We start from the raw sequence: 26,193 nt of genomic DNA on the forward strand, positions 1-26,193 counted from the left end.
CCCAACAATAAAACAAAACAAAAACATCCACCCCAAACAAAAATGAAACAAAATAGCAAAAACAAGAACAAACACCACTTTTTCAAGGCTAAGTCCATACACAAACATAAAGTTTAGTTTTAGTAATAAGAGTTTTACACTTGCAAGACAGCACAAGGTTATTGTACATGAGAAGTGCTGAAGGTGTTAAGAGGCAGGAGAGTCATAAACACAAACAAAGAAGAAGGGTCCAGATAAGGACGATAGACGTTTGATAGGAAATAGCTAATCTCCCCCCCCCCCCCCCCCCCCCGGGAGAGAACAGTTGCCTTCACTGAATAGAAGTCGGAAATCCCGTTCTAAAACTAGGTGGAAAATATATAAAAATCTCAGTGGAGGCACGTGTGTGTGTTTATGTGTGGGTATATGTATGTGTTTGTGTACTGGGTGTTTTACGGCGCTCGCAACTGTATAAGGTCATATGAGCGCACGGGATACATTTAACATATTAAGTAGTGTGTGTGTGTGTGTGTGTGTGTGTGTGTGTGTGTGTGTGTATCATTGTGTGCGTGCACGCACGTGAAATGGGGGCCATGGTAAGTAGAAAAAAGAGAGGAGGAAACGAAGGTGGTGATTGAATACACAAAGGCAAGACAGAAAAAAAAAGAAACGGGGGAAAAAAAAAAAAAGAAACAACCTCTACCGCAACGCTCCATTATTCAGAGCAGGCCAAGGGTAAAAATGGTTTTAGATAGAAGGGTAGCCTAGGCAGGCAGTCTGGGAATAAGCCTACCGGGAGGGAGCAGAGGGTGAAAGAAAAATCGTAGTGGTAAAAGTTTTAGGGGGGAGGGAAAACGGATCCCTCGTGTCAATATTGGCAGGCCCAACTCTGACATCAGCAGTCGGCAGCGCAGCCCTCCCGAGTCTGTTTGCGACGCGAGCGAAAAACTACACACATGACCCCGCGAGCTGCGTTCCGTGGTGAACTTGGCGGCCATTGTGGTTCAGGGGGCAAGGACGCTGTTGGAAAGTAAATACAAGGGGGCGTCTCAAAAAGTGTGGCTGTACAGACTGTTCAGGAGACAGGAAGGCGGCTGAAAGAGTCGTTTCTTTTTAAAAATAGTAAGTAAAAGCAAGTTTATCATGAGGCCACTACAATGCAGTAATATGGCTATCTGAGAAACTGAAGTGATAGCGGACTAAAGAATTAATATTTTAAGTGGGGGGGGGGAGCAACTCAACAGACTGAAGAAACAACTAATAGAAGACAATAAGTAGGACCAGCTAACATCACCCACCAACTGTCTTCCAAAGAAGTCGAGACAAGCTGAAAGGGGAACGAATATCATGTAGCGTACAGATCCATCCGTCTCTAGGCCGATGAACATATACATAGGAAATAAAAACAACCTAACCAATGGACATTACAAACGTAAGGGTCAAGTGGAGGGGGAAAAAAGTGCAGACAGCATACATAAATAGCTCATGACGCAGATAGACGTCCACGCATTACTTTACAAACAAAGGTGGTACCACCTACCGGTGCGCAGTCGCTCTATACCTATCTACATTAACACCCCCCCCCCCTTCTCCGCCCGTCCCGATGAAAACGACAAAGGCAATAAAAAGACGGCTCCACGACTCGACAAATAGAAAAGGCCCCGAGGGGAAACTAAGGCCTTTACTTTAACAACAAGACTAGATGTACATTTTGGGTGAAAGGACGCGGCGCAGGGAGCCGGCCGGCACCAGGGACTCGTCAAGGCCCCCATCGCCACAGCCTACGCTAGGACTCTAGGTGTATGTCATCCACTGGCCGACCAGTCCACATGTGGCTTTATCGCTCTGCTGGGCCGGTCACAGGTTGGTACATGAATGTATTAGCTGCCATATACTGGGATCTAGATTGGGCTTATTTCCCTGGGACAAAAATAACGCAGTTTTACACGCGCATATTGTTTCTTATCAGGCAAGTACGGCATGGAAAAGGTAAAGTGAGAAACACACAGGCGCACACTCTAAAAAAAATGGACAACAGATACGCAGACAGACGGACAGACAGACAGACAGACAGACAGGTAGATAGATAGATAGATAGATAGATAGATAGATAGATAGATAGATAGATAGATAGACAGATAGATATCGTCCTTTGGTTTGATATCTGAAAACCATCTATCTAAATTTGGCGAGTTTTAGCCACGAAAATTGTCTATCTAGTTATCAGTTATGGCTTTAAATATAGACCATTATAATAAAAAAAAAATACAAAAAAGACAATGTGGTTGTGTTGAGTTGACTTGGTTAGGGTGAGCCAGCAAAGCAATCGTCACACGACCAGATTAGGATAAAACAGACACAGGACAAACGTAGGAAAGTGAGCAACACTAGAAAGCACCCAAACCACCAGGGAAGTTTCTGTCTGCATTCTATATCTCGAACACAATGGCGCACACAAACTGGGTGCTATTGTGCAAAACTAGAAAGCCAGCTGACTATCACGAAGAAAGAAAACGAATTCCCCAAAAACACACCCCTCCAAAAAAAATTTTTTTTAAAATGACCGAGAATCGACCGCCGCATAGGCAAGCATCTTTCTCGCTCTTCCCATCGATTTCCACACAAAGACACCCCCCCTCCCCCCGTTTCTAGACGGGCGCGACTATGAGAGAAAACGCCAAATCCGCACACTTTTAGCACGTCCACAAGAAATCGGCTGGGCAGCTGGGAAGACAAATGTTCGCAAACTCCTTTGAGCTGAGATCCCCCCCCCCCCCCCCCAACCCCCGAATAAGGCAATAGATTTAAACGAACCTGCGGCACTACCAATATTAAAAACAGGACTATTCCATTCACCCATTACGTCAAACTATCAATGTATGAACGATGACATTTTGGAAGTCTTTCTCTTTTCTTTTCTTTTTTTTTTTTTTTTAATAGAAAAAAGGGGGTGGGAGTGGGGAGGAGAGTACTTGGAAAAAGAAAAAAGCAACTAATTTTAACAAAATATACATATTACAATCCCATTAACTGTTTATATGACAATCAGTGTGAATTAATACGCATATGGTAGGGGTGTGGTCGCGGGGTAAGACCACGGAAGCAACAGGCAAAGCTTCAAACTGCATGACCGTGGCTCAGACAGAGCTTTTGCTTCCAGTTGCTTCCAGCGTGGACAAACCACCACGATTAGGACTACGGCTCGCTCTTCTTGAAAAATACCACCTTCCCGCTATTCCTCATAAATACCCAGGAGCGTTCGTGCTTTACTGTAAGCCTCTTATGCACCCGGCGCCACGAAGCTTTCGTGTATGTCTTCTCTCTCGTTCTCGGTCTTTGTCCAGATCCGGTCATTTCCTTGCAGAACGCCTTTCAACGCGCCGGTCCTTTCAGGCTAGGGGTGCTGAGTCACTGATAAAACAAAACTGAATGGGAAGGTGGATTGAAGTGACCACAGGAAAAAAAGGGGGCGGGGAGGGTGGGGGGTGTTGCCTGAGGCCGATTCAAAGTCTCGGAACCTTAAGAGAGGACAATGTTGCCTTGGTGGTAGAAAACGAAACGCAGTGTGTTTATAACTGCCCGCTGGCCTGTCGGCATCCAGACAACTTCAAGGAAGGCAGTTTGGGTGCGACCGTAAAATACCTTCCAAATGTGCTCGAAGGCAGAGTTACTTCGGTCAGGTCCTCGAGAAGGAGTGGTTCTCAATACGAGCGAAAGGAAAGGGCGTGAAGGGTCATAGAAGGGGGCAGTGTTGCTCGTACAGGTCGGCACCACGTGGGAATGACCGCATTGGTGTAACGTTTCCCCGCAGGCATTCATATTTTGTTATGATTAATTTATCAAAGGTATCCGTCTTTGGCAAAGTTCTGACAAAACAGCTAAAGCACATGCTGGTACGGGAAGAGAGAATGACAACTACGGTACAAGACAAAATTGGAGAAATGCATGTGTATACTTTGTTTAAGTAACAAAGTGATGTTTACATCTGTGCTGTATACTGTGAGGACGCTGCCTGCTGGTTACTCCGATAAGATCTGTCTGCTCCGTATACTTCAAATTCACATCACATATTGTATAACCATGCCTGTCTGCTACCATAGAAACACATACACACATACATAGCACGGAATAAAACTATTCTCAGTTGGTTTTAAGTCAGGGAAATCCCCAAGCGTTTTTTTTCATGTTTCATTTCTTTATTTATGCATTCACTCATTGGTTCATTTATTAATTTCTTTTTATTCATTAATTTTATTTATAACTTCTCTCTCTTTTTTTTTGGGGGGGGGGGGGTGCCGTGATGGAAATACTCTAGCATGATATTTAAATTTACGATATAAACAGTACTTGCAACGGGTTTTGATGGGTTAACGGGAAACATACAGAAAAATACGTTGATAAGAATACTTGAACACAATATCTAGATGAAATTATAGCACAATACAAATGCAAGCAGACAGGACAAAAACAAACAAACCGTTATTTAGATGTAACCACAAAACTAGGCATCCTGAAAAGTCTATCTAAGTCTATTTTTTCAAAAAGACTATAATCGCACTGGGCCGATAACATAGATCTACAGTTTCGCGGCACTTCAGTGATAAAGTCCTCCTAGCTGATAACAGAGAGCTCGGCGTGAAGACAGTGGTATCACCCACCTAATAACCGCAAGGACAACGTAGACAACCAAATCCCCACACACCTGCAACAAGGCGGGCAGTCCAGTTTCATCACCCCGCATCTCTCGTACTTTCAATCCACTACAAGTATCGCACTCTTTTCGTTACGTAAGTTAAAAAGAATTAAAATGAAATAGAATAAAACATATTATTGACAACAGTTATGCTTTTAAAAGTATGAATTGGAAGAGAACGACACTGTATAACACTTGATTTTAGTATTACAAGTCAGGGGTTGTCTACAAAGTTAACAGAATGATTGTGTTGGTAATTTTATCTGCTGAACGATGGAGATTAAAATAAGGTAAATTGTGATGGTACAGGTCACAGCTGCTCCACATTCAGTACGATTTAACCCCCCCCCCCAAGAAACACCCCCAACCCCCCCCAAAAAAAACAAAAACAAACAACAACACAAAACAAAAACCCTTACACCTCAGTTCTCTTGTAAGTGATCTGTACAAATCACTAAGTTTTATCAAGTACGTAGACAAACTATAAAAATGTGGCGTCGGTGGTGTGGTGATTAGGCTGTTGGGTTCGCAATAGAAAAGTTATGGGTTCGAACCCCGTCAAGGGCCCGAAGTGTTCTTGGGAAAGGCACCGTACACGATTTTCCTTACATCATTTAGGTGAGAATGAGTACCTGATATAGACAGTGAAAGATATTGTCAGTGTTTGAACGCTTATTCGGCTGCTAGCACTGTATGCTTCCACTGAAAGCCGAGAACGTTTCCGAGGGTTCTAGGGATAATATTATAGGTTGTAAAGCGTCCAGAATTTGCTTTTGAGCGAGGATATACGCTATCCGCTTTATAAATGCTGTTTATTATCGAAATCACAAGCAATGACAGCACACATCCGCGCTATTGAAACACTGCTGCACTACACTGTACTAACAGTCAACATCAAACACCTGGCTTGAACACCGGGAAGTGTTTACACGATAAGATATGTAGCCTACATCGACAGAGGAACTGGTGGCTTCTAACAAACCACTCCATGAATGCACGCGCACGCAACATTCACCCAAACATCTCCATTATAGTAATTTTCTCATTTCTTGTGTGTCTGTTTCCCTTTCTCCGTGTGTCTGTCTGTATGCCCCCCCCCCTTCCTCTTCCTCTCTCCCTCCCTCTCTCTCTATCTCCCCCCCCCTCCCCCTCTATCATTCAACCTTAATGCGACAACAGACACATGACACCAGAGCATTTCTGATGGTTCTCTACACTCCTCAGGGTGAAAGGATGTTATGCAGAAAAAAATTGACGTCCTTGGATGGACAGGAGAGTGACTGAAGAAGCTCACGAGTTAAGGGGTGTAATCATTCATCGTTGGCAAACAAAGGTTATGGGAAAATGTGAAATAAAAACAACAACAACACAAAAAACAACAACATCAACCCACATCAAATAAGCGGGGGAAAAAGAAGCATAGATGAGAAACGACAACCCTGGCATTGAGCTCCTGTATGTATTGCTGTTGTTTCTTTCCAGGGGAAAGAAGAGCTGACCAAGACAGAGAGGCTCAGGGCCAATAATAACTTTGATCAAGCACTTGCGTGACAAGATAGTTTGCTATCAAATTCCAAATGAATTCGGCAATAAAAAGGCAGTGGATGGGGCGGGAGAGAGAGAGAGAGAGAGAGAGAGAGAGAGAGAGAGAGAGAGAGAGAGAGAGAGAGAGAGAGAGAGAGAGAGAGAGAGAGAGAGAGAGAGAGAGAGAGAGAGAGAGAGAGAGACAGAGAGGCAGAGAGGCAGAGAGACAGAGAGAGAGAAGGAGGTGTTCCAAAATTACTGTAATATAAAGGGGTTTAAGTTCAGGCCTGCCAATGGCACGAAACGACAGTGAACTTATACATGATTCAAAAACGAAATCAAAACTACTTTTTCGAGGCTACAAACCTTCATGTCGTTAGTAAAGTAAAAAAAAAAAAATATGCTCAGGAGACTACAATGAAAAGATTTAGCGCTGAAGTTGCCCAGAGACAACTTCAAGAGGACAGCTTTGAAGAAAAGCAAGAGACAAGAGACGGTAGTACCAGGACCACCTCCCCCCCCCCTAATGTGTGTATGGAGAGGGGGTTATTTTTTCTCCCTGCTGCATGGGTTAAAAACAAAGTGGAGAGAACGTCGGGTGCCAGGAAGTAGTGGAGGAAAGGGGAACACATGATCGATGAAACAATCACGGGGCGCGTGTGTGATGGTGATAGGCAAATCTCAAATCAATCATGCAGAAGCTCGCTCACGTCCTCGTGACTACTTGCACTCAAGAAAGGGACTAAAGGGATTGCCCCCCCCCTACTAACCAACCCCCCCCCCTAAAAAAAAGAAAAATAATTTGTTTGTTTGAGTAAAGAGAAGAACACAATAACTGGCCCTTCCTTCTGGGGGAAAAAAGACAAAGATAGACAGTCTGACAGTCAGAAACAAAAGAGACAAAGAAAAGGACATACTCGATCACCCCCCCCACACACACACAAACACATTCCCCCCCCCCCCCCCACCCCCCCCAAAAAAAAACAACAACAAAAAAAAAAAAAACCACTTAAAAACTACCCCCCCCCACCCCAAAACAAACTACCCCCAACCCCCCCCCCACCAACAACAAAAAAACAAACAAACCCAACACTCGAACAGGATCAGCTGCAGGCTTTAAAAGCCAAACAAAAGTCGTTGTCTGCAACCATAAATCAGAAATCAGCGGATGCTCGCAGACAGTAATGTTGAATAATGATTCATTAATTATACAGAGTGCGCCAAATTCCTCCAAACACGGGAAGTATTGACAAAAAACGTTCGTTTCTAACATGCCAATGCCATTACGGGTATAACAACTGGATGTGTGCTTAATGCGAGAGGCTGAACATTGTTTTATTGGTTTGAAAATACACAATAGTGGAAAACACACGGAGAAAGGAATCAAATAACACTGCCCCCCCCCCTTTTTTATATGCAAATTTAAAAAAACCCAACCCAACCTAAACACACATTACAATCTTTGATTGCTTGTTTCGGAAACTCGTCTTTCGGAACCTTTTTTAAAACGTCTGTGTCGACACATTGTTCCGCGACCAGTCACAGTTAACTTCATAATTTCCACAAGGATAACAAGGAAAAGTCTCAAACATTAAACCCAGGTAGATAACACAAAAAAGAATGAAAGGGTGGGGAGGGGTTGTAAAATCAACAACGACCGGAGGGGTAAAAAAAGCCGGAGTTCACGGCCAGCAAGCAAGATAACGGACACATTTCGCCTGGACCAAATACAACACTGGCAGCATTGAATTTTTTTTTTTCAAAAATCCCCACCATCCCGGAGCACTCCCTGGGTCAGACATAAGGTGACCTTCGATCTGATCTACACTCACAACGAGTTGCAAGCAGGGCAAGAATAGCGGTTTGTGACATTCTCGATTTTTAGAAACTGAGCAGGAGCTCACTGAAAACAAACAAAACCGTACTACCAGTACATGAAAATAAATAGAAAGGAGCAAGAACGCCCACCAATAAGGCTACCCGCGAACGTAAATTATACAGTCAGAACTGAAAAGTGGGGTTGGGGGAGGGGGAAGCAAGTGCGTACCAGACGAAAAAAAAAAGGAGCAAAAAACAACAAAACAAACATCGATTTATAGAAGATTTTAAAAAGGATGGGTGTGCGTGTGTGTGTGCGAGAGAGAGAAAGAGAGAGAGAGAGAGAGAGAGAGAGAGAGAGAGAGAGAGAGAGAGAGAGAGAGAGAGAGAGAGAGAGAGAGAGAGAGAGAGAGAGAGAGAGAGAGGAGAAGAAGAAGAAGAAGAAGAAGAAGAAGAAGAAGAAGAAGAAGAAGAAGAAGAAGAAGAAGAAGAAGAAGAAGAAGAAGAAGAAGAAGAAATAACAAGTACTTGTAGTGAAAAAAGATGGCTGGTAACGCTGATGTTTGAGGAAACTACAAAGGGTACGTCAAACAAAAACAAAAAAAGTTTCCTGTGGGGGAGGAAACTCCAGTGTCAGTTTGGGCATCCGACGCAGCATCGACTTGTATACACTGAACTCGTGTTCTTTGAACAAAGTCAACAACGGGATAGAAAGAGGAACCACATGGGTAGCCGTTTGGCCCAAAGACAAAAGATGACGCATCAAAAGCATGCATATATACAGACCGATAGGAAACACGTGGGCAAGGATGTAAGCTGGCCATTTGGCACGGAAGAAAAAGAAAGAAAATAATACCTTTCATGATGGAAATCGGTCCGTTCAAAAATTAGTCCTTTATCAAAGTCAGGTACACGACCTTCCTTGTTATATTTGTTGAGAGCCTGTTCCAGGAGCACGTCCAAATTACGAAAAAAAAGAAACATTATAAAAAACCAAGGAAAAACAAAAAAATGCCCACGTACATGGAAAAGATAGAAGCAACATTAAATCGATCCACATGATTACCCATTGTTTTGTGGCACAATTATTTGCCTTTTGATTTTTTTTCTTGGCCGCTACAAGTATTACTATTCCTTTCTGCCCAACCCAAGAAAAGAGCTAACTACTGAAGAAATTACATTCATAAAGCGTTTGCCTTTTGTGTTGTTTCAAATGGGTTAAGGAGGGGGGGGGGGGGGCTACACCTGAAGGCTATCTCGCTTATTACTGGACCGAATTTTACCAAATTTCACACATATAACAAGCATAGTAAGGAGTCTTAAAAGCCGCAATCAAATTTGAGAAAAAAAAATCGTTTCCATGGATACGGCGGCCATATTGGATTTTGTTGACATGTCTTACGTAATGAATACCGCACTTATCGCTCATGGAAATTAAATGTTTTTTTGCATGCGTCTTCACAAACATTATATCTAAAAATTTGTCTGTTGTTTTTTTCCTAAACGAATTAGACATTTTTTAATGAATTTTTTCCTGAGGTAGCAGTCAAGTTTGCAAAAAATCCGTGAAAATCCACACTCCAGACACCACCAACAAAAATGTATTCCATATATCAAAAATTCAACAGACAAATTTTTAGTATTACATCTTCTTTTCATTCTGAGTGAAGTTATTAAAAAAAGTATAGAGAAAAGTCGCGTTTTGAGAAAACGGCCGATAAAGAAAAATAAAATAGCCTACTGACTTTATGATGAAATGGCAGAGACAAACATGCCCGGTATGGGGAAAAAAATACGGTTTTTGCTATGAAATAGTTGTAGGAGAAGCTGAGGAAGCTAAAAATGCCCACAACTCAAATTCCATAATTTTGACTTTGGGGGTGTAGCCCCCTCCCCAACAAACGCCCTACAAGAATCATTGGTTCATTCTGAAGTCTGAGCACTTGTCCCAGAGGGAGGAGTAAAGAATAAACCAAAGCTTAGACCACACACATACACACAATAGCACATATGCGCATCTGATCATAGAAATTCGCAAGAGCAAATTCCCAGTGACATAGGCTGTACCTCCTTGGAGAGCAGCTTGTCCACATTAATGACCCCCTAGGCCCACTAGAGGGTGGCATGGGGTGGGTGAATATGATAGAACACCAAATTCTGCTGTTGTCGAAGACAATAAAAAACATTTTAAAAACAAAACTGTAATCAATCTATTTTAAAAAGATGAATGACAGTAGTCAAAAGCTACCATGTCGACGCGTTCAACCGAACCATCCATATAATCGAGCCAACCCAATGTTGAGCAAAGTGCCACACGGTAAGGGGTGGATGCAAGGGAGGCTCAAGTGACCCCGACAGAAAGGGAGGAAAAGAGCCTCATTGACACAATAACGACCAATGAGAGAGAGAGAGAGAGAGAGAGAGAGAGAGAGAGAGAGAGAGAGAGAGAGAGAGAGAGAGAGAGAGAGAGAGAGAGAAAGAGAGAGAGAAAGAGAGAGAGAGAGAGAGAGAGAGAGAGAGAAAGAGAGAGAGAGAGAGAGAGGGGTGGGGGATGCAGGAGGAGACCCCCCCCAAAAAAAAGACAAGAAAAGAAAGGGAAAAAAAAAGGGGGGGGGGGGGGGGAGTGACCTCCAACCACCAGTTACTGTAACTGAACTGGTTAGATATTAATGGAACACATTAGGAATAAGGAAGTACTCACATATTCCTTGACGTTTTTGGTCCTCACAGCCTTGTAGGAGGCGTAGGCCGGGTACAGAGTCCCAAACAGCAGTCTGAAAAAGTAGACATAGATGTAGGGCAACAGTAGCGACTCCAACAACAAGAACAAGTCACGCCAATAGCTGCTCATCCTCTACCATCACAACAGCCCATAGAGTACTACTTGTACGATTACTTGCATGGGCAGCGGTCAAAGCGACGGAGTTCCATTACCATGGAAGCTGTATACAACAGTTTTGTCTAATAAGTGCGTGTCTGTGATCTCTAATGAACATACTCGACCACAATTTTAATTCATGCCATGTGTCCACACACCTATACGACCAGCATTGTCTTCTTTCCGCGTGTTGCACACGCCTAGCCAAGGTAATTAAAACAGTCCACACAAAAGGCAACAGATGGGGTAAGCCCCATACACTTCGCATTTATAATCACTTGTTATTTCACTTGATTTTAGCTTTTGACATCTCGAAATGGAATCTAATTAAGGTCGTTCACACTGCATGACGACTGTCGATCGTAATCAGTTCAGCCAGTATCAGTCTTTTCCATCGGGAACGAAACAGAACGAGATCAGGAGTACAAGCAGTGACCATCAGCGGTCAGTCGCCGTGTTTTTACTTAGTTTTCGAATTTCCCTCATCAAAAAGGAACATACTGCCTTCTTCACCATTACCGCCACGCCTACTTTCCCCCCCAGCCATGCCTAGCCTACAAACGAAAGGAATTTGAACACCACGAGTTCCAGGCCGAGTTTTCCGACGTGTACACCCGCCACATGGGAAAGCTCGCCCGAAACCAAAGGGAAGAGAGAACACCCCCGACGGGCCGCATGCCAGGATGAGCTTGTTGTTCTAGGTGCCGCAGGCAGCTCCGTATCACGGCCACGACTCTACCACCTCGGCCACAAACACAACCACGAAGGTAGAGCACCTTTATGGCCAGGTTCGCGTCCCACACGAGCCCAGAGTGAGTGAGCGCCAGATAGAGCACAGTAGCAGCAGTGTGCTGTCAGGGCACCCACCCATCGGCGCTACGTGCTCAACGAATTCTTGCGATAGCACAACATCTCTACATCCATCTTGTTTCCCAATGTCTACCTGGATTCAGGTAAGAAGAAAACCAAAACCTGAGGCGAGGTCTCCGCCTGTGTGTACGTGAGCACTTAACTTTGCTTCGTACAAATGCACGCACGCTCTCACTACCCCCCCCCCCCCCCGACATACACATACACTACAAACGAAGAGGCTACAAGCTACTGTACAGGTACTCGTCATTCCTTCGCTGAGTGGAGCTGAGCCATGAAACTAAAGCCACCCAGGGAAAGATACAGAAGAGACCATAGCGTTGTGGTTCTAGGGTTGTACTTTACAGCGAGTCAGCACAATATATATAACCACTGCATTTCGCCTGCAACATACGGGGGGGTTACACAGAGGGGGAAAAAGACCCCTCCCCCCACAAAAAAAGAAGACCACAGAGTGCTTTTTTTCTTTTTAAATTGTCCGGAGGCATAATGTTTAAACACCAAATAAGTGAGTGCTCAACACCCCTTTCCTCACAAAGCCGTTATTCCAACAACAACAACACAAAAATGTCCACTATTCGGGCTGAAATAAAAGAGAGGAGATATGATATATTATAAAAGTACTCATACTACCCATATTCGAAAATGTCTTGTTAGTTATACATGTATAAAGCAAGAACTGTTTCACCATACTTTAGTACGAAAGAGGGGAGAGGGAAAGAGAGGAGATGGAGGAAGGAGAGAGAGAGAGAGAGAGAGAGAGAGAGAGAGAGAGAGAAAGAAAGAGAGAGAGATAGAGAACGGGGGTGGGGGTGGGGGTGTGGGGTGTGGAAAGAAGAAAACATGTCTTTGGAATCAAAGACAGTAGAAAAAAATAGGCATAAAAAAGTTTCACCAAAAACAACAACAAAACAATATCCCAGCAAAGTGTCCATTGACTTTTCCGGTCGGAAATGGTGCATAATATTGTTATTTTCAAAGAAGGCGGTTTAAACCAATGTGAGGAGCATGTCTTCCTCCCCCCACCCCTTCCCCGGTGAAGATCACATGGTTTTCTGACAACGGTCCCTGGTAATTTCAAATTTGCTTTCAACAGGCTTTGTTCAATGTACAACTTTCTACAAAGAAAAGCTCCGAAAGGGGCGACCCAGCCAACCTTCATGTCAGTGTACTTATCTATCGATCACCAGTCGACATGCTGACCGACAGTTATTGAGATACGCAAACATAATAACTCGTTTCTGTAGCGCTATCCACCTGTTGACACTTTGGGGAGTGTAAAACTACACCGACCCAATCTGACTGATAGTGACAGCTTCCATAAACAATCTTGTCGACACATAGCATTTAAAAACAGGCGGGTAGACAGAAGAGGGCAGGCGAGAAGTGTAGAACAGATACAGCCAACTTAATGGCGGGCAAGCCGCCTGTTTACTAAGCCCATCTATGAAGTAATCGTTCAGCGTAAGTCCTCACTCTATTGTACTCTTTGCTTTGCGAATCTATAGTCAGTTCTTCACTAACTATAGGTCCTGAAGGCGGCCGCACAAAGCGGGCTGCGGCTCGGAAGTGAGGTAACCCAGAAAAGCCTCATTACTAGGTCACGCACAAAGGAAAGAAAGTAGTCCCGTCCGGGCGGCGGGCCGGGTCAGAGGCGACCGACACATACACACACGCGCGCGCACACACACATACGCTCGCACACAGCAAAGCCAATCAATAGCTCTGATAATGACGGCCGACTGCGCACACACAACGATGACCCCAGCCTCTCTCTACCCGGTGGTCCATGGACAGACGCCACCACCCCCTCCCCTCTCTTTCTACAGCTGCCCAAAAACATCTCCCGCCACTGTGCGGAGACTGTTGCACCCCCATCCCCTTAAAAAAAATCACCCCTGTCCTCAACACTCCCTTCAGCTGTATCCTACCATGACCTCATCCCACCAGGACTGAGCAGTGCCATGCGTCTCGCGAACAACACAGCACTCTTTCTGCCCTTTCCTCCAAAATTCTTCTTCTTCTTTTTTTTTTTTTACCCAATGCGAAGCACTAGAGGAGGGTGAATATTGGATAGAAAATAAAAATGAATAAATAAATGATTTCTTTTTCAAATAAAATTTAAAAAATACAAAACGTGATAAATGGGGGACGATGCCAAGTCGGGAGCATTATGGGAGATAGCTGTTTTCGAAGTTTCTACTCAAACAGTTTCGACTCAAAGCTTCCCAGTTTGCCAGGCTAAGGAACGTGCGACGCGAACACGTTGTCAGCTGTTGTCGTTACGATTTAGACAGAGCATACAAGCACACGCACATTGTGCTCACACGGAAGAGCGGCAATCAGGGAAATTGACAAATTGTCAACATCCGGCCTGAGTCAGTTGTTAGGTGGCACAGAGTAAGAAGTTCATTCACACCGACCCATATTATACTTTAAAAAACAAAAACAACTTTAAACACCGTGTTTGTTTTGATATAGATCTAGATCTAAGTGTAACGTGTATAACATTCAAGCTATAGAAGGTGTGAAAACTGCATTGCTTTACAACCACCCTGTCCCCCCCCCCCCCCCCCCCCCCCACACACAGACACGATATGAAACACTGCCACCCTAAAATGGAACAGCCTCAGCCTACACGTCCAAGTTTCTGTTCTCAATGTGTAACATACATAAACAAATGGGCGCCAGCCGGTTATAAACGTTACTCAACAATAAACATTACCCAATATACTGGCAACAAAGCACTTTCGTTTGTCGGGCGACCAGAAAGTAGTATTGAGGTAAATGGAGAAAAAAAGGGGGAGGGGGCGTTTTAAGATTTTCGTAAGCAGTGTCCAGTGCAAGGTTACTTAAACATGAAAAATGACCGGGGAAGTCCTCCCCATGAGCTATAAATAATGATTTTGTCATCCTCCATGTCATGGAAATCCCCGTAACTCGTGTAACACAAACGTTCACGTAACACTGAGTCATGAAACCAGTAGAATCGAAGTTTAGAGTATGCTTACTAATTACTAATCTACAAGAGCAGACTGAACTATACACAACAAATCTGATCGAACAATAATAATAACAATGTATGTGTTTTTTTAAAAGCGCAAACTCCCATGTGCACACAGCTCCAGGCGTTCGATCAAGAAGTCATTTAGGATATTTTGCTATATTATGACATGACACCATAAGTAAGCAACAAAAATCAATTGAAATCAGGGGCAGATAACACCTTCTGTGTAGCATTTTGATAATTCTATCAACATGAGAGGAAGTCATCAGGCCACGGCTACCAGTATTTAAAAAAAATAATTAAAGACAATATTGGCCTCCAAACAGCAATAGAAAGTCAAGCACGCATAAAAAATACAGTACACTACCCCCTCCTCCTCCCCTCTCATTAAAAACAATGAAATAGTCCAATTAAAACAATTACTTGAATGCAGAGCATTTTACACAGTTTAAAGTGTGCAAAGGAAAGGAGGTAAATACAGACGGAAAAATGTTGGACACACAGGGGCTATGCTGTAATCCAAAAATTCAGAGGGAAGGAACGTGAGCATCACAAAAGGTGTGTATCATTTCAGATCATGACATGGTATAAACCAAAAGTAGTTCTGAAGTTTGAAAGCATTCTTCACTGTAACCAGTCTAATCCTTGGAAAGGCTTAAACTTCACACAGCTGCCAACTTTTCAAAAAGACTACCCATAATGGTGGGCATTGGACAAGTAACCCCTACCCCCTCTAACCTTCAAACACACTTTTCCCCTTCAATAAATTCAAGCTATTCAAAGGGGACTTGCAGCAAAAGACCTCTTGTAGTCTTGAATAGACTTACAGGTTTCTCACTATAATGAGCAAATTTGGTCTGTAAAGTTGTTTGCGTTTTTTTTTTTTCATTAGCAAGACAGTGAGGAGAAATACTAGAAAACAGAACTCATTTCATTTAATACTTACCCTAAAAAATGTATTACATATATAGGTTTTTACGTACTGGTTGGCAGCTTTGAATTCAAGCATCAGCCTGGAAACTGGGTTTATCGCCAACCACAAATCATAAGTTTTTATCAATCATTAAATGGCTTTGAAAAACTAGATAAGTCTCTCCAAACTAAATACCAAATATAACTTTAAGATAGATGAATTCAAAAATCCTTACCACAAAAAAACTTTGATTGCTGAAATCGTGAACTGTATTCTTTTATGATTTCTAAAATTGAACCATATATATACAAACATTTTTGTTTCCGCACTTTGTTAACACGACTATTTGTAAGAAAAACTGAGAAAATGATGTGCCCATATTATGTCACTGGAGACTAATTAAACATGAAACCATAAAGAAGTTAATTATTTCCCTGAAGATATGTTTAATTAGTTCAGTGTGAAAAAAAAGAGCCAAAGTCCATTTCTCTGACACACTATTAACATACTTTGCAGAAATTATATACAATGAAAAAGGCAAATATAGTTTTTGGAAACTGATGCCAGCAAGACTGCATCCAACAGAAATACAGAATCCAAGGGTCTCATGGTCAGCATCAACAGGAAAAATGAGCATTCTACTATAGGTTTGGTTAATTTTTGGGGGGCTCATCTGATTACACCAACAAAGAACTATTCAGTGCAATGCAAAATGTTACGCCCACCAGCAGAAAAGGAAAAAGAGCTATCCCCCCCCCCAAACAAACAAAAAACAACCCAACCAAATAAACCCAAATCCAAAAACATTTGCAAGTCTACTTGGTCCTGGCACTTGTTTACCATGAGAAATAACACTTTCTGATTCTGGATATTAGGTCTAATTCCTCACCATTATCACCACTCAAGCCAGAGTCCTCATTATCAGGTTAAAATCGATTTCTACTCAATTCTTCAACTTTCTTTTAACAACTGCGATGCCTCTTCTAGAGTCAGTTTACATCTATCAGCCATAATGGCCAAAGCCCACTTTCTCTATACAATGTAACATGATGTAAACAAAGGGGGGAAAATAGTTCTAAAAACCTATTCTTAATTGACACTAAAGAGCCTAGAAGACAATGCCCTGGCCATAACTAACAAAGTTGAATCTGAAATGTTCCTAAAAAAAAAGCTGCAAAAATACTTGTACTATATGTAATAAAACAAGTCACTCGTATCGGACTCTCACCAGTGTTCGATGGGGAATAGGGTGATCACTACCAGACACTCCAACCGTCAGGGTGGGGTTTAAAGAGTTTTTAACCCACCTGGCTCACTAATGACATTCTAAAAAAAAATTGTTTTAGTAAGTCTTTTAGATAAGTGCTGAAGATTAGAGGTGTTACAAGAGAATAACGAATACAAAAAGGAAGGAGGAAAGATATGGACAACAGATGTTTGACAGAAAAGAAGGAGCTAATCACATCAGAGCATCCGCCAACCACCAACACAGATCTTTTAAATCTTTGGGTAGAAAACAGCATGATTACAGGAAGCGCAATCTTAACGCACCACACACAAAGCTACATTAGAGATATCCAGCTAAAAATAGAAGGACACATATATCCAAACTGGGCAGGTGGCCATGAATTAGAAACTAATAGCACCATTGTTTCATGTTCTTTGCAAGGTAAAACAAACTCAAGAGCATCCAGAAAAGTAAAAACTCAAAGCATTTTCAAACTGAGGAAGCTCAGACATTCAATAGCCAAATAAGTATTTTTTGTTGAACTATCCAGTTGGTTTCAATTTCTTCGAGAGACACTGACAGATATCTCATTGCATAATGTTCAAAAGACCTTCACAGACGCCAGAGAACAAACCCTGGAACAGAAGCGGAAATCAAGGAAAAAATTAACAAGCTGCCACAATTGGACATTCATTCAAGGGAGAAAGGCTTTAAATCGGAACCTGGCCATGCCAGTACAAGAAAGGATAGGCTCAGGAATATTGAGAGAAATGCGTGGGAAATCAAGAATTCCACTAAAGTATAGGGAAATCCTATTTTAATGGAAAATGATAACATTCCAGATAGGCTGAATGTTTCATAACGATTGTAAAACAGAGCGGATAAGGGGGTACCAGACATTATGTTAATGGATTTGGGGTGAAAATAGCCAAATCACAGGCATGGAAAAAACAGCACGGCCATGGTACTAGAGAAATTCAGTTCCAAGACTCTAAAAGACAGAACTTTTGTTATAAATCTATTAAAATCTCACCCCTTCATGAGTGTAAAATGCTTGCTTTTGCTGTCAACAAATAGTTCACCGAAAAGTAAGTTCCAGACATTTTATCAATAATTTCAAGCACAATCTTCTGCAGTTTGTTTTGTCATACAGGATACAAATCAAGAGTTTAAGTTTCATCTCAGAGATGAACAGGCAGCATTTGGGATGGAAATCGTTTGTGGATCATATTAAATTGTCCTTCACACTACCATTGAGCAGTTTGTGGAATGGAATTTTACATTTCCCATTTAATTAATAGACTTTGAGAACAAGGCTTTGGTCAGAAGGCCTACCTATCCTCTGTATATATGCCTTGAACTATTCAAAGAATGTTTTTTGTTTTTTTTTACAGTCTAAACATTCTGTCAAGCATATAAACAGACAACTACAAGAGTTGGGCAGAGTTCGGCTGTGTCAGATGATATGGAGAGCAAAAAAAGAAAAGTTTTGGGTTTTGGGTAAAATCAGAAGCTCAATATAGTATAGCTAATTTTTCACACCTGTGTCTTGTTTCTGACGGTCATAGATTGGGTGATGAAGTTTAACTGCAGGTAAGGTAAGATATTGAAGAATTTCAAAGAACGGTTTTGGTCATTTCAAGGAAGAGGATTTTGTTCTTTCTCATGTTGCATTTTCAAGGACATGTAAGGAAAAACATACAGAAACTGTAGTCCAATTTGATGAGCCGAAGTATAAGCTCTGTAAGTCAAAGGACAATGAATGTAGATCGAGATCAAGTAAGGGCCAAAGAAAAGGATAAGAGTAAGTACACGAATTCATAAATCTTCCTTGTCACGTAGAAAGCCTTCACTATTTTAAAAAAACATCAGCAAACAGAGATCAGTGTACGGCGTACAGCTCTTAATTTCAGCTGACACATACTAGATCTAGATCTAGAACATAGTTTCTGTATATATACAGATCTATGCAAAAGAAAATTCTGAAACATTTTGATGCCACAATGAAGCAATATATAAAACCATGTTTTCAATCTAGATCATTACCATGAAAGAAATTCCATGGTCATTAACTGTACCTGCAGTAACCATAATAATCAATACTGTACAATTTAAGGAATCTGGAAGTTATGAGCAGGCTCATAGCTAAGTAGCACAAGCTTTGAAGCAATCAAACTCGCTTGGGATTTTAATCTATGCCTGAAATTCAAATGAGTATGGGATCAAAATGGCACCCTTGGAAGGGAAATATAAGCTTTCACTTTCATGTTGTTTTTTTCCGTTCTAGGTCTTTATCTGCTCATTGTAGAACATTTTTAATAAAAACTTGAAGCGAGTAATAATTCTGGATTATCAGGTTACAGATCTGCCTTAAAAAAAATATTGTGGCTCTCAGCTGTTCAACAAAATACTGAACACAGCGAATCATGTTGAATTTCCTCCCAGTACCATAAAACTATTTGAATTTCATTTGATTGGACATACTCTCAGGAAATCAGGCAGCTGCATAACAAAGAAAGTTTTGGATTGGAACCCACAGGGCAAGAGATCAAGGGGAAGACCTCGTGGAACCTGGAGAAGAATCACAGAAATCGATGTACAGAAAAGTAGGAAGACATGGAATAACATCAAGAGGCTAGCCCAGGATAGAGAAAGGTGGAAGGTGTTTGTCCATGGCCTATACCCTGGTGCAGGGTGAGAAAGGCAATGACGATGATGACTATTATTACTATTAAAACTATTACAATGTGTTAGACTAAATACTTTCTGCTAAAATGGCTTAGATTTAGCATCTGAGACTTCAAACCCTCTCATTTTTATTAAAAGTTGTGTCACGATCATGAAACCAAACAAACCTGAAAATTCAAGAGTTTGAGGTAGAATAGCAGTCTAAAACTTTTCTTTAATAAATTACTTATTACAGCAGCAGTAAGACAAGTTTTAATGAAAATAAATGTGATCAATGTCAATACTGAGCAAAAAATCACCAGTGTGTCATCACTGTGCTTGCAAAAATGGCATTATAAACACTCAATTTGTTGCCAAAATGCAACTAGCCTCTTATTGGGTTCATTTGGACTATTTTTGTAAAATCCAAATAGAAATGCACTGCCAGTAACAAAAGAAATATTGCATGGCATGTTTTACTAGGGTAGGTTGGGGCAACTTCGACAGGTTCGTGTTGTTCCGCAAAAGTAACTGATACTGCTCCGGCCTTTATGAATGAACACAGACTATCTTCGTATCGTTGTGTCAAGCAGTTATTCAACTTCTCGCTTATTATGTTCTTTACTCTATTTGCATTTGGAACTTTCAAACAATCATGATTTTGTGGCATACCCTCGCTTGGGGCAACTTCGACAGGGGGTGGTGCAAACTTGACCCCCCGCATGGGGCAACTTTGAAATAGGCTGAAAGAGTAACAATACTGACTGACAGGGGCTCTGGGCAACTTCGACAGGGGGCGGATATATCTTCAACAGTACTGGGTTCTAATTCAACTTATTGTGTGCCCCCCCCTCTCTCTCTCAACTCCTCTAGAATGTTGAATTCTCTGTCTATCTCTCTCTCTCCTCCCCCCACTCATTCTCCGAGCATGCACGCACACAGGAAGACACGCACTCACATCATAGGCCTACGAGCACACACGCACAGACACACCCACACTTTCTCTCTCTCTCACACACGCACACACTTAGCTCAGAAAAAGCGATAGCTGAGCAGTCTAGATCTAGTCTAAGTCTAAATTTCTGCTAGTATTATCTGACCGGTCAAGGAATTTCGACCCATGATGAAAATAATAAAAACAAACAAGATTAATGAAATGTGGTAGTTTGTTAACTTAGGTGATTCTGCTTATGAAGCTGGTAGGTCGAAATTGCCCCGTTTCGCCCTGTCGAATTTGCAACAACCCCCCAAATCTCACCCTGTCATAAATAAATCACGTAAATTCATATAATCAACATTTCTAATTCTAATTGAATTTAAATGAACCTAAGGATACCAAAGTTTGGTTATATACACAACTGATCAATATTTTGAAGCTAGACAAGCGTATAGAAAGTAAATGACGGGTGAAATATCGATTTTTTTCTTCAAGAGCGAAAAGTACATGGCGACGACCCGCCGAACTTGGAATGGTTGTTTTCTGGAGCTTTCTGACTGACTAAAAACAGAAACAAGTGGAAGCCTAGGAATCCCAAATTTTATTTTTAGATAGAATCAAATGTGCAATGAACAAAAGTGGGCTTTGGCAATTCCAAGACACAGGGGTTAAATGATTCTCAACGCCAAATCTAGGTTGAGGCTGTTGAAGTTGCCCCAACCTACCCCAGATGATGAGAAAGTCAACATTATCTCAAAAGTAGCAAAATGAGATGTGTGCCGTTTTGCTAGTGATAGTGCATTGACGATAATAGTAGGAAGAGGCTAGCAGTACTTAACGATGGTTAGACTGCACAGCTAGGCATACTTACTATTTTAAATAGTGCTGCTAGACTGGCAGGCTAGCTGTACTATGACGGCTTGATGGCTGGGCTAGCCGTACTTAATGATGGCTAGACTGACAAACAGCAAAAAATAGGCCTACTGAATTGTAAATAAATTTTTAGTTTGCAATACCTAAGTATATTTGAGACGAAACCCAAAGGTGCCATACTGACAGTGCATGTATTTAAAACCTGAATAGACCTGTGTACTCAACAGTTTCTAATAGGGACTAAAATAAGTACAGCTAGACTGCTAGGCTAGCCGTACTTAAGAATGATGGCTGAATTCTTGAAGGCTAAATAAAATTTTAGTTTGCAATACAGTCGAACCTACCCTGACGGCCACCTCTATAAGACGGCCACCTGTTTCCCCACTTGCATTTTTTCTATATAATTTAACTGGGTAAAACGGGCACCTGTCCAACGCGGCCGCGGCCACCATATTTTAACACACAAAGCAATAACACCTGTCTTAGACGGCCACCTTAGTGACTCTATTACGTTTTGTCATAAACTGTCACTGACCCCTGGCGTTGTGGACGAGCCGTCATAATCCAATCACTTAGTCGTTGTTGTTAGGTAGTCCCTCCAACAAATCATGTTGCGTAGGCCCCTCCCACTGTTGACCAATAGGTACCAATTTTCAGCTGCTGGTGAGGTAAGCTCGTGATCCCTCATAACCCATAAGCCCTGCCCAGAACTCGTACACAAATCGTACGTGAGATGAGTAGTCACTGTTTACCCAGTCTGTAACAAAGTAACAATGGACGTCAACATGAACTTGCGACAGAAGCGTCGCTCCTTCTCAGAGTGGTGGCGACCCATGTGTTTGTTTTAACTTGGCACTCGGTCTTCCTCGTCTGATACATTTAGTTTTATAAATTATTGTCACCCTTGCGCAAAATCAGCAACAAAATAAAAATAACAAACAAGATACAAATCAACAGCAACAAAAACAACAGTGCGGCTACTTTCGATTGAGACTTCAGATGGGAATGGTTTGTTTTCTTCATCTTGATCAGTCCTGCCTAAGACGGCCACTTTTCTCCTTGACAATGGGTGGCTGTCTTACACAGGTTTGACTGTACATCCGAAGTCTGCTTGGCTAGCCATACTTAAGAATGACGGCTGAATTCTTGTAGGCTAATAAATAAAATTTTAGGTTGCAATACATCCAAAGTCAGTGAAGTATTTGTATTTCAGACGAAACCAAAAGGTTGACATTTTATTTTCAAACAGAAAAATTACTAGAAGTCTAGATCTAATGAGACCTGTGTACGCAACACGTTTCGGTAAATAGGGCTTACCTAGATCTAAGTACGGCTAGACTGACAGGCTAGCCGTACTTCTTAATATTATATAATTAAAATTAGGTAGTGTCAATTGCCACCGAGTGACGCGGTGGCAATTGACAAAAATTGTCTATTTGTCAATTGCCACCGAGTAAATTGGAGCTCTTTTGCGTTGGTGGGTAGATCTAGCTTATTGTGCTCGAGTGCTCGGTGTTGTGCGTTCGCCTTTCTGTCCCTCTGCGTGTATGTGTGTTTGTGTGTCTTTTCCTGACCCCCGTCCCCCGATTTATGTTCCCCGATATAACATGAATTTCTGTTTGAGTTTGTGTGCGTTTGTGACCTTCTACTTCTACTTCTAGAATTGCCTGTGTTGGTTCTACACCAAAGTGTAGGCTAAGACTAGCCAAGATCTAGGCCTACGTTTCATTGAAAACACGCCAAGTTGGTACCGTAGCTCTAGACTAGATGCTCGTCCAATGAAATTATAGAGAACAGATTGATCCATTAGACACACATTATGTATAATGCTAAAGATAGTGTTGTTTTCAGACTTGACACCGCTTCACTCATTGGCAATTGACAAAAAGTCAATTTTTGTCAATTGCCACCGCGTCACTCGGTGGCAATTGACGCTACCTTAAAATTATTATATAGATATCTAGACTATATAAATTAGGTACACTGTACAGCTAGCCGGTGATCTTTTATACTTTAGCACATTAAATTCTTCAAATTGATTTTACCTAGATTTGTAGACCTCCTAAGCTATCGTAGGCTAGAGGTCTATCTATCTCTACCTGTCTATCTATCTATCCCACCACACATACTCACGTACACACGCACGCGCGCCGGGCGAGCAGACCTCTAGCCTACGATAGCTTTGATAAAATCAATTGAAGAATTTTAGTTAATTTAACGTGCTAAAGTATAAGATCACCCAGCTAGCCCCTTCCATATCTAGATCTAGATCTATATTTATATTATAAAGATTCTAGATCTAGATATCTAGATCTAGATTCTAGATCTAGAAGTAGAATCTAGAGTTGTAAGATCTACAATCAAGCTAGAATCTTGATATCTAGATCTAGATTCTAGATCTAGATCTAGATTCTAGATCTAGATATATATGGAAACATACAAATCTGCACAGACTACAGACACTAGTCTAGATCTAATCTAGAAATCTAGATTTCTAGATATATCTCTATACTACCATGAGTCTGAGTAATGTCAGTGAGACACTGACTGTGACTTGATTCTAGTCTATCATTCTATCCAAGCCAGCACAACAGGACAACACACAGGTAAATTCTCATTTTAATTTAAGATCAAACAACATTTGTAACAGACACTCACATAACAAGTCTTGATATTATTGCAGAAACCATATCCCCTTCGCGGTGGTGTCCTTTGCTCTTCAAACAGAACTCAGTGGATTTAAAAAACGAATACTGAGTTGTGAAAGACTTCAACAATTTGAATCATATTCCAAGCTCAGTCGGCAGCCATCTTGATGTCGTCACAGCACGGTCATGTGACCAAAACATAACCACATGTAGGTCAGCGAATAAAAGTTCTGCAGAAGCCAACATCTCCAAAGCTACAAAATGTTTTCTGTGGATATTGATAAAAGCTACTTCTACTTCTTTAACGTTCTACTACAAAATTAAGTGATTATATTATCCTTACTGCTAACATCTGACTAGTCCAGTCGATATCTCTTGCGGTGTTTTTATGTTTCGGAATTTCAGCACTGAACTGGGATTAGGCCTACTGTCGGAGACTACTGAAAATGTCTGCTCTCGAGGCGGTCTGTAAAGAGACCTTGCATTAATATTTCAACAAGGCATTTGTATTGCGTTGTGAGGACAAACGTGAAAAATACTGTTGACAGTTACCTTTTAGAGGAACAGGCTAACAATATGACGACACATAAGGAGAACTATTTATTGCCATGCGGATGTACACTTAACTGTGACCTTTTGACCCACCAGATGTCAGTGTATTCATCCACTACGTAATCGGGTGTAGTGACATTCTTTGGAATTTTGTGTCAGTTTCACCAAAAAAATCTTCAACTATTATATTGTTTTTGCTTCAAGGATGTGAACGATGTCTTCCAAATGCAGGGATGAACTTGTTGGAAAGCGTTTCCTTTCTGTTAAAGCCGAAGGGAGACTAAAAGTTGGCAAAATTTCAGAGTGGGAATGGCGGTCTGGTTTTATACGCGCTGTTTCCACTCGGGATTCGAGCAACGCTGATTTCACAGTAAGTGTGTGACTTCTAAATTTCTGTTGAGGTTGTCCGTTTATGGTGTATGTTAAAAGTCTTACTTGTTTGCGTGTCGATTTATGGTGTGTTAATATTTGGAGAGAAATGCCACGTACTTCAAAGTCAAGTCAGGGGTGTTACATTGACTTGAGAATTGAGTAAAGTTATATCAACGAGGACGCCTGGCTACACACCATCTCGCCGCAGGGTCATAGACCTGAAAATCAGGTTATATTATAGACATCGTTGTCCTTGTAAACCTGGTCTTCAGTTAGACAGTGATGAAGATCTTATGTGGGTCTACCAATAAAGCGTTTATAACGGCGATAATCATTGAAGCATGTCTGTAGGGACCTGAATTCCTATTGTCTAAGACCGGGTTGTATTGTCAGTGTTTTCACTTGTCTTAAAACTTAGACTAGACGGTGCACACTTGTTTAACGGGACCTTTTGTTTCAAGCATGGATAGGCCAATATCTTGTCAAATTACATCGGGAAAAACTCCGAAGATAGGGTTCTAACCCATCATATTTGAATTAGATCTAGATTCTAGATCTAGTTCTCTAGAACTAGAACTGTGGTTCTATTTTGTCCCCAAGCTCAAGGTTAACACTACTAACACAAACAGTCACACACATGCTCGTTGCCGTTAGGCTATTATTTTGAGTCTATAGCCTATAGCATTCGAATTCTTGTTATAACCCCCCCCCCCCAAAAAAAAAAAAAAGAAGCAAAACCAGTAGCCTCACTCAACTCACTGGATATGTCAGAATTATCGTGTCACTGATGAGATGAATAAACAAAGAAAGAATACAACACTGCGACCAGTATCCAGTATTACTTTTAACTGTTGTAGCTCTTGTTAATTCCTCTTAGCTCATATTATTTATAATCAAACAAGTGGTCATATGTAGCATTTGTTATACTTCACACTAACTCAAGAGAGTGAACATTTTAAGTGATTTCAGTAACAAAAATGAACCAAAAATACTGTTTTGCTTTCTTTCAAAACATGTCAAATTTTAGTCAAAGTTAATTAACATTCAGAATAAATTCATTCATGAATACTATTATTTTTGAAAAAAGTCAAGAGTTTAAGGTATGCACAAGACTTGTAGCTTAGGCCTAGAATCTATACCTCAAACTCCTTCAAAAAGACGAGGCCTACCGGAAAAGTTAAATCGACTGTCATTTGTTTCAAGCTTGTTAACTGGGGGGGGGGGGGGGGGGGGG

The 26,193-nt window shown here is 41.5% G+C and overlaps 2 protein-coding genes across 2 annotated transcripts in view; one reads left to right on the forward strand and one right to left on the reverse strand.

Annotated features, from left to right (window-relative positions):
- Positions 1–24,699, reverse strand: part of LOC101860471 (receptor expression-enhancing protein 1) — a 46,954-nt gene extending 22,255 nt beyond the window's left edge. The window contains exons 1-3 of the mRNA XM_035973039.1: positions 24,681–24,699; positions 24,588–24,603; positions 10,716–10,788 (exon numbers count right to left, since the gene is read on the reverse strand). Of these exons, the coding sequence (XP_035828932.1) occupies positions 10,716–10,788; positions 24,588–24,603; positions 24,681–24,699 (108 nt within the window). The remainder of the gene's footprint in view (positions 1–10,715; positions 10,789–24,587; positions 24,604–24,680) is intronic.
- LOC101861260 (probable JmjC domain-containing histone demethylation protein 2C) overlaps positions 24,074–26,193 on the forward strand; it is a gene marked incomplete in the record, with an annotated part of 102,788 nt that continues 100,668 nt past the window's right edge. The window contains 1 exon segment of the mRNA XM_005091091.3: positions 24,074–24,957. Coding sequence (XP_005091148.2) covers positions 24,802–24,957 — 156 coding nt within the window.

This window comes from Aplysia californica, unplaced genomic scaffold, assembly GCF_000002075.1.
Source record: "Aplysia californica isolate F4 #8 unplaced genomic scaffold, AplCal3.0 scaffold00025, whole genome shotgun sequence".
NCBI classification, from domain to species: Eukaryota; Metazoa; Mollusca; class Gastropoda; order Aplysiida; family Aplysiidae; genus Aplysia; species Aplysia californica.